Source organism: Chiloscyllium plagiosum, unplaced genomic scaffold, assembly GCF_037043375.1.
Source record: "Chiloscyllium plagiosum isolate Xiang-an unplaced genomic scaffold, Cpla_swu_hap1 HiC_scaffold_28, whole genome shotgun sequence".
NCBI lineage: Eukaryota > Metazoa > Chordata > Chondrichthyes > Orectolobiformes > Hemiscylliidae > Chiloscyllium > Chiloscyllium plagiosum.
This window is the reverse complement of record NW_028270166.1, coordinates 10798585-10808509: the sequence shown is the minus strand read 5'-3', so window position 1 is coordinate 10808509 and position 9925 is coordinate 10798585. Positions and strand designations below refer to the sequence as shown.

The window sequence follows — 9925 nt, the reverse complement described above, 5'->3', positions numbered from 1 at the left end:
GTTACTCTTCAGAGGGTCGGTGTGGACTGGTTGGGCCAAAGGGCCTGTTTCCATGCTGTAGGGAATCTAAAAGAAATTCCGCAGCATCAAGGGGAAAGCAGTACTACTCAAACATCCACATCCCTCACCTCTCTCCCCAGGCCCCCAGACCCTCCCTCCACCAAACACTGAGCTGTCTGAAGCAAGGAGGCTGCAGAAATACTTGGTCAGGTTAGGAGAGTGGGCAAAGTAGTGGCAGATGGAATACAATGTGGCAAAGTGTGAGGTCATGCACTTTGGTAGGAAGAATAGAGACATGGACAGTTTTCAAATGGGGAAAGTCTTCAGAAATCTGAAGCACAGAGGGACTTGGCAGTCCTGGTCCAGGATTCTTTTAAGGCTAGCATGCAGGATCAGTTGGCAGTTAGGAAGACAACTGCAATGTTCATATTCAGTTCAAGAGGACAAGAATACAAGAGCAGAGATGAGATGCTGAGACTGAATAAGGCTCTAATCAGGAGTTTTTCTGAGGAAGGGTGCGCTGGCATTGGAGGTGGTCCAAAGCAAGTTTACAAGAATGATCCTGGAGATGAAAGAGTTGTCATATGAGGAGCAGTGGAGGACTCTGGGTTGTAGTCAATAGAGTTTAGAAGGATGTCTCATTGAAACTTACAGAATACTGAGAGGCCAGGATAGAGTGGACAAGGAGAAGATTTTCCACTGGTAGGACAGACTACAACCCAAGGGTGCAGTCTCAGATTGAAGGGACGACCTTTAGAGCTGAGATGAGCAGGAATTTCTTCAGCCAGAGGGCGGTGACTCTGTGGAACTCATTGCCACAGAGGGCTGTAGAGGCCAGGTCATTGAGTGTATTTAAGCCAGAGCTAGATGCCCAGGTGTACGAATGTATGAAGCCATGTGTGCACCTGCATGTTTGTCTGTTTGTGACTCTGTGTATGTATGTGCGTGTGTTTGTGTGTACCAGTGTGCGTGTGTGTGTGTATATATACACATGTATGAGACTCTGTGTGCGTTATGAGACTGCGTGTGTGCATATCTATGAGACTGTGTGTGTGTAAGTATGAATATGACTGTATGTGTTCATGTGTATGAGATTGTCTGAGTGTGTGCATGTGTGAGACTGTGTGTGTATGAGATTGTGTGTGTTATGAGTATGAGACTGTGTGTGCATGCGTGTGAGAGACTGTGTGTGTATGAGATTGTGTGTGTGTATGGGATTGTGTGTGTGTATATGTGAGATTGTGTGTGTGCGTGTCTGTGTGTGTGTCAGATTGTGTGTGTATGAGATTGATTTTGTGTGTGTGAGAGAGAGGGATTGTGTGTGTGTATGAGATTGATTGTGTGAGAGAGAGACTGTGTCTGTGTGTGCATGTGCTTGTGTGAGTCTGTGCATGTGTGTGCGTGTGTGTATGTGCCCATGCTTGTATGTATGAGAGTCTGTGTGTGCATGTATAAATGGGAGTCTGTGTGCATGTGTGTGTATGAGACTGTGTGTGTCTGAGAGAGAGACTGTGTCTGTGTGTGCATGTATGTGTATGAGAGACTGTGTGTGTGCATGACAGTCTGTGTGTGTACGTGCGTATGCGTGTGCACATATGTGTATGAGACTGTTTGTTGTGTGTGAAAGAGACTGTGTCTGTGTGTGTGTGCATGAGAGTCTGTGTGTGTGTGTGCACACGTACATGTGAGTATGAGAGTCTGTGTGTGTATGAGAGTCTGTGTGTGTGTACACGTACGTGTGAGTATGAGAGTCTGTGTGAGAATGAGAGCCTGTGTGGGTATGTGCACGTGAGCACATGTGTGCATAAGAGTCTCTGTGTGTTTGTGTGCACACATACGTGTGAGTATGAGAGTCTGTGTGTGTATGAGAGTCTGTGTAAGTATGAGAGTCTGTGTGAGAATGAGAGTCTGTGTGTATGAGAGTCTGTATGTGTACGTGCGTGTGAGCACATGTGTGCATAAGAGTCTGTGTGTGTGTGCACACGTACGTGTGAGTATGAGAGTCTGTGTGTGTATGAGTCTGTGTGTGTACGTGCATGTGTGTATGAGAGTCTGTGTGTGTACGTGCATGTGTGTATGAGAGTCTGTGTGTGTACGTGCATGCGTGTATGAGAGTCTGTGTATGTACGTGCATGCGTGTATGAGAGTCTGTGTGTGCTATATTACCAGAAATTTCTCTCCGATAGGTAAGACCTTTGTTTTGTTCCATGTGATGCCTTTAAGGTTGCCAATGTAGCTGCACATCCTGTCACCAGTGGTGCACGTGTGTGGCCTGTTGTTGCTCTGCCTGGAACATTCCAGATGCCTGAGAGGGAATGCTGGTCAGGTGCACATTTCATCGGGTGTTATACGGAAGGTGGGGGAGCTGGCACAAGAGGGCTGTGGCTGATGGTCTGTTACCCATTTCCCTCCTGTGAGAGGGGACTAGAGCATTTCGGGGAGGTGGGGATCTGGCCCTTACTCGCTGGTGTGTTGCCCGGGTGGGTAAGGAGGCCTTACCTGATGTGGGTGTGAGTGGTGCAGCTGCCAGTCCGTTCAGGTTGATTGCAGCCATGTGATGCATCTGCGCAGTGGGGAAGGCAGCAGTAGGGTTTAGGTATCCAGTGTGTGTGCTGGCTGCCATGATAGCTGCTTGTTGCTGCATCAGCTGCAGAGAGAAAAGACAAATTAATCAACTTCAGCCCAAGCTGATAGTGGGTTCATTTCTCCAGGAACCCACTATCCACAGAATTGGACAGCACTGACAGAGGCCATTTCACCCATCATCTTTGTGCTAGCTCTTTGCAAAAAAGCAAACAAGTTAAGTCACACCCCTGCCCTGCTGAGGTCCCGAGCCCTATAATTGCTTTCCTTTTCATTTTTAAACCACACTTGCTTTTGAATTTGTGGCTGAGACAGTGGATGACTTTTCCCTTAAACTGAGGAAGGATATGTGGTGGGAAATTGACTAATTCGTCCACTCACGTGTCCAGGAGACTATTTAGACACAGACGATTAGTTCTGTGACTCAACTTGAAATTGGGCTTTGACAATAACCTCAAAATACTGCAATTGCATATCTTCGAGAGCCATCTTCTATTGCTTTACATCTTCCATCACCACTGCCCTTTCCCTTCCCCCACTATCCTTTTCAATCCCCCTCTCTTCCACCCTGTCAGAGATCTACCCTCTCTTCCCTTCTTCCTTTCCCTGGAACATGGCCTCTGCTACTTTCTCCACAGACACTGCCTGACCTGCAGATTCATTCCGGTATTCTCTGTTTTGTAATGCTTCTGAACAAAATTACATTACAGGCAGGTTCGTACTATTGAGATATGGAGACTGATGCAGTGAGCAACAGGCCAAGGAGATGCCCAGGGCCAGACCCAGCATATGACCCAGAGGCAGGAGGTTAATACACCAACAGCACTCCCACTACACCAAGACTGTTCACTGCTCTTCAAGCTAACTTACTCTGTGTGGGATTGCCAGGCTCCAAGATTGCTCTGGGGTGTCTGTGAGTTAAAAGCTAACCTCCCGGGAAAGATTACAAGTGAACTCCAAGAAAATACTCTGCAGCAGAAACAAGCAATACCCAGAATGACAGGATCGTAGAATTGTCACAATTGAAAGGAAGGCTATTTTCCCATCATGTTCATTCAGGCCCATCGAAGGCTGAGGGGTGACCTTATAGAAGTTTATAAAATCATGAGGGGAATGGATAGGGTAAATAGACGAGTCCAGAACTAGAGGGCATAGGTTTAGGGTGAATAGGGACAGATTTAAAAGAGACCTAAGGGGCACCTTTTTCACACAGAGGGTGGTATGTGTGTGCAATGAGCTGCCAGAGGAAGTGGTGGAGGCTGGTACAATTGTAACATTTAAAAGGAATCTGGTTGGGTACATGAATAGAGGGGGTTTGGAGGGATATGGGCCGGGCGCTGGCAAGTGGGACTAGATTAGGTTGAGATATCTGGTCGGCACGGCCAAGTTGGACCGACGGGTCTGTTTCCATGCAGTACATCTCTCTGACTCTATGACTCTGAAGGAGCAGTTCACGGAAAGTTATTCACCTTCCCTCTTCCCACTCCCCTGCACATTCGACGAATGAACTAACATCTGTGTCAAGTCTCATGATCCGCATACCTTTAAGAGATATGCTCACAATATCACTTTGCTACCATAGCATGTCGCCAGTGGGTATGAAGGTCTCAGACTCTATCTCACCACAGATCACTTGAAGCATGGCGCACAATTGGAAGCACGCTGTTCTGTTGGAATCTAATTGTTGAACGTTAGCCCAGACATTGAGATGCTGGTGAATGTAATGTTTACACACGACAGTTGGTCGTAATAAATATATATTGGGTTCTTCAAGACTGCAATTTCCACGGCCAGTTGCTGATGTGATGAGGGATAACACAAGCATTGACACATCAGGTAAAATATGCTGCAGGAGTCAAAAGTCACATCGTCATGAGGAGATAGTGGTGTAGAGCTAAGGTCACTGACAATTGAAACAAAAGCCCAGAATGTTGCTTGCGGACATGGGTTTAACAGCTGGTGGAATTTGAATTCAATTAAGAACATCGGGAATTGAAAGCTAATCTCAGTTGGAGTAGCTATGAAGCACTTATCGTCGTAAAAACCCATCTGGTTCAATAATGTTCTTCCGAGAAGCAAATCTGCTGTCCTTATCTGATCTGTTCTTACATGGGACTCTAGACCAATGACAATATGGGTGACTCTTAACTGCCCTCTGAAATGGCTAAGTAAGCCACACAGTCTGAGGGGCAATTAGGGACGACACGCCCACATCCCATGGGAAAACAAAGAGGGTAAAACAAACACCTATTAATAAAACTAAAGAGAAAGCCCCCTTAAGTTGCACAAAAGTGAGAAATGAAACAATTCCAAGTGTTTTTGGGCAAATGGTGGGAGAAACTTTGGAAAAGAAAGAAGAAGGAACAGAGCAACAGTTCCAAGATGGCTGCCGTAACTCCCATTGTAAAGATTGTTCAACACACAGTCACTTCATCGACCTTCAGGAGCATTCAATGAAATGTTCTGCTTGCTTTTTTTTCCATTTTGCTTTCAGGGCGACAAAGATATTGGAGAAGGATGATAGAAAAAAAAATGCTGTTTATCTCAGCTGACTGATTAAGAAGCAAGATGTTACCTGATAAAACCTCCAACCTGATTTTTACGTGAAATGCATTGAAATATTTGTTGGAGTTCTAAACACAAGCCATGTTCTTTTTCCTGCAGTTGATGATTACAATGTTTTTAGGGGCTATTGCTGGAAATCCTGTTTGGATTATTACAGTCTTTATCAGGGGCTTGTGTCACATACTCATTAACCTTTAGCTGTTTGTACGTCCTACATGATAGACTGACTTTCATACTCACATGGATATACACTTAGGGGTGTCACCACTCAGCGTGGGCGCACTGGTGTCATTTGTAAAATTATTAGCCAGTGATGTAAGTGATGTGCATTAAACAGATTTACTCTTGTTTGTTGCAAATATTCAGGACAAAGCAGCCCGTTTGATTGGCAGCACATTCACATGCATCCACTCCCTCCATCACCGATGCTCAGTAGCCAGCAGTGTGTACTATCTACAAGATGCAAATGGACTGCTTTGTCATAGATGGTATCAATGGCTACCGAGCATCGGTGAGGGAAGGAGTCAGTGTTTGAAATGGTGGATGGTCTACTTTGTCCTGGATGATGTCAGGCTTCTTGAATGTGGTTGGAGGTGCAGTCATTCCTGCCTATGCAAATCCTCAACTGGAAACAAAAAACGCTGGCAATTGCAGTGGATCGGGCAGCATCTGTGGAGAGAGAGCAAGCTAATGTTTCAAGTCTAATTGGCTCTCTCTCCATGGATGCTGCCTGACCCACTGTGGTTTACAGAGTTGTTGTTTTCAGTACAGATTCCAGCATCCGCAGTCATTTGCTTCTACCTTACCCTCAAATGCTGTGTATTTTTTTCTCTCCGGGTTTCTACAAGATGCAATGCAAAAATTCCCCAAAGATCCTGCGATAGTCCCTTCCAAACCCAAGGACACTTCCAATTGAAGGAAAACAGCAATAGATACATGGGAACACCATCTCATTGAAGCCACTCACCAGCCTGACTTGGAAATACATCACCGTTCCTCCGCCGTCTCTGGGTTAAAATCCTGGAATTCTCTCCCGAAGTGTATTGTGGACTGCAGTGGTTCAAAAAGGCAGTGCTTCACCACCTTCTCAAGGGGCAACTGGAGACTGACAATAAATACTGGCCCAGCCAGTGTCACCCACAGGCCATGAGTGTTGCTGTAAATGTTCATTGCAACCTGCCCCTCCTCCAACTCCTTCCCTTCTGAAGCTGCAATCTCACAAAGGTTGAGATCCTGCAGCTCGCTGTTATCTGACCAGATCCCTGGACAGTAAGTCTGAACCTTAACAAAAATCTGCCGAAAAGTATTGACAAGGTGATTAGAGAATCTAAGGAAACCTGGAGAGAATAAAATACACAGCATTTGAGGGTAGGGATAAAGCAAATGACTTTGGATGCTGGAATCTGTACTGAAAACAACAACTCTGTAAACCACAGTGGGTCAGGCAGCATCCATGGAGAGAGAGTCAACTAGACTTGAAACATTAGCTTGCTCTCTCTCCACAGATGCTGCCTGATCCACTGCAATTGCCAGCGTTTTTTGTTTCCAGTTGAGGATTTGCATAGGCAGGAATGACTACACCTCCAACCACATTCAAGAAGCCTGACATCATCCAGGACAAAGTAGACCATCCACCATTTCAAACACTGACTCCTTCCCTCACCGATGCTCGGTAGCCATTGATGCCATCTATGACAAAGCAGTCTATTTGATTGGCACCAGATCCACAAGCAACCACACTCTTCACCACCGACACTCAGCAATAGCCGTCTGTACCATCTGCAAGAAGTTCTGCAGAAATTCATCAAGGCTCCTTAGGCAGCACCTTCCAAACCTGAGACTTCCAACACTTAGAAGGACATAGGCAACAGATACATAGGAACTTAGAAGGACAGCAGCCAGCAGGTAACCAGCAGATACACAGGAACACCATCACCAGCAAGTCCCTCTTCAAGCCACATCTCATCTTGGTTGTTCCTTCACTGTCGCTGAGTCAAAATCCTTCCCTAACAGCACCGAAACCACATTTTAAGAAGGTGGCTCACCACTAACTTCTCAAGAGTAATCAGGAATGGATAACCAAAGCTGGCCCAGATACTGACACCCACATTCTGCAGAAGAATGAACATAGATTTTAGGCTATGTTTCAAATGGAAGTCTTTTAACTAAACAATAAGCATTGAGCAAATCATGGAATAGAGAAGGAAGAAGAACTCTTTTCAACAACAACTAGTATCTACGTAGTGTCTTGATCATAATAAAATGGGTGAACATTTGGAGAAATGTTAAAAGCAGGATGGATTGTGAAGCAGGTAGAAGGTGTTGCGTTTAAGTGCTGATTTGTAAAAGAACAAAGAACAGTACAGTACAGGAACAGGCCCTTCAGCCCACCAAGACTGCACCAATTCCACACCAATGGGGTGGCATGGTGGCTCAGTGGTTAGTACTGCTGCTTAAGGGCACCAGGCACTTGGGTTTGATTCCAGCCTCGTGTGACTGCCTGTGTGGAGTTTGGACATTCTCCCCGTGTCTGTGTGGATTTCCTCTGGGTTCTCCGGTTTCCTCCCACAGTTCAAAGATGTGCAGGTTACACGGATTAGCCATGCGAAATTGTCCATAGACTCCAGCAATGTGCAGGCTAGCTGGGTTAGCCATTGGGAATGCAGAGTTAATGAGATGGGTCTGAATCCTCTTCAGGAGGTGGCAGTATGGACTCAATGGGCCAAATTGCCTGCTTCTACACTGTACGAATTCTATCATTTTATGAATTCAATTAGTACTACTGTACTCACCTTTTATCCGTGAAAAACACCTATTGTGTGGCAATACCATAGGTGTCTTTACCAAGTTCATGTAGAACTGGTTTTATAAAGTCTGGATTCTGAACTGCAACTCAGAATTAGAGCTATTTGTTAACATATTAGTGTCTTGCATTCAAAAACATCTCAAACGCACACACACGTCTTCAGCTGAAATACACTTTTGCATTTGACACAGAGAGAACACCCATGGAGTTGCTGCACTGACTGTCAGCTCTGGGAATAAGGCAACTGGAGCAATGAAAGCAACATGAAAGAAAACTGGACAACCTTTCTCAAATTCCAAGATGAATATGTTGTCACTGTTGCATAACTCCCTGTCTCTGTTGCTAAGCTGCAGTGATTTTGGATTTTCACAAGTGATCTTGCTTTTCCCTCTTCGGTTAGAACCTTTTCTCCTATTATATACAACACTATATTTGTCAAGGATTGTTAGGCAGTCACTCACTGGAGTATGCTATGCATTTGATTAATGGCTTCTTGGTAATTGTGGAAGATCTTTTTCAAGACTGTCCTCACCCCTTTCAAATCTCTTGGGTTACTGGTTCTGTGCAGACAATGCGTTTCTCATAAACAGGTTCCTCCGTATAACAATCACAACAGGTTAAAGGCAAATGTATTGCACTCCAGCTGATATTAATTCCATATTGCACCAACTCACCCATTTCTCTGCTCTTCTCTTGAAAACATAAATATTTTTCTTCATCAAGTATTGGTCTAATCCTGATTGAATTAATAACACTGTGCAGAACAAAACCAAACTCTTTTTGAAAACACTACCTTACCAATTATGACCTGCAATAAAAATTAACTGTTACAGACTTTCCAAAATTATCCCAGTGCTGAACCAAGAGACAAAAAAAGGGGAGAGATAAAACAGACAAAGTGAGTGGCACCACTGTTTGCTTGTTATGAACACAAGGGATTGGAAGATTGGCTTCAAGAGTCTTTCCCTAATGGAAAATGCCTGGAGAATGTGAAAGAGACAAACAGCTTTCTCGATGGATTCAAATAACAGACTCAACAAACAGCCCAGACTATCATAGTGCACTGTGCTTTTAAAAGAAGCTGCAGGGGGTTGTTGTGGTCTGAGAATACAGTAAACTAACTGGTTCATGACAGAACTGGGTACTGCGATGAGGGGAAGACAATCCCAATGAAATGTTTGAAGGAAATCTTATGAAGTGGGAACTGAATGATGGTTGGAAATGGTAATTAGAATTAGAATTGCATTTATTATCATGTGTAATCAAGTTACAAAGGAACAGGAGTACAGTGAGAAATGTACAATGTCACCAGCACACAGTGCCATCTTAAATATAAAGTACCTAGGTACAAATCTTTGGTACAAAGAAGAAAGCAAATAAAGAAAATAAGTTCCACTACATTACAGAGGTATATAGTATAGGTTAGGAAAATAAGAATTAAAACTAAAACCTAAAATAAAGCTAAAATGGGACCAACAATCAAAAGGAACATACCACTTTGGCTGACTATATGTGAATACCGATACATGGAAACAACACCACCTCTAAGACACACACCATCTCAACATTAAGCCTTAGTGCTGTTCCTTAATAAAGTACTGCAGTTGTAGATATTAGTGAAACATTTGCTTGTTAGCGATATAGCGACTGAACTGTTGCCTTTTTAAAAACAAAATCATTTCTTTACAAACATTTCAAATTCGTAACTATTTTCTGAAATCATCTTAAATAACTAGATTCCCATTAAATGTTTTGTGTGAGGAATCAATTTGTTCTCTTGGTCTAAAGGGGCTATTATTTTTGGCAAGTGTTTTCAATCCCTATATTTGTCCCACATTCTCATGAACTCTTGTGTGAAATTATGTTATTATTTCCTTCTTTCTCCATTCCAAATCCATTGTTGTTAATGTTTCAGCATCCATGGAAATATTAACTCTCATATTTTATGCAGATTTGATGCTAGGCATTTTT

General features: G+C 43.8%; 1 protein-coding gene across 2 annotated transcripts in view; it reads right to left on the bottom strand.

Moving 5' to 3' along the window:
* LOC122565413 (CUGBP Elav-like family member 4) overlaps positions 1-9925 on the bottom strand; it is a 475156-nt gene that overhangs the window by 31967 nt on the left and 433264 nt on the right. For both annotated transcript variants that reach the window (XM_043721364.2, XM_043721365.2), the window contains exon 7: positions 2500-2647. In XM_043721364.2, coding sequence (XP_043577299.1) covers positions 2500-2647 — 148 coding nt within the window. The remainder of the gene's footprint in view (positions 1-2499; positions 2648-9925) is intronic.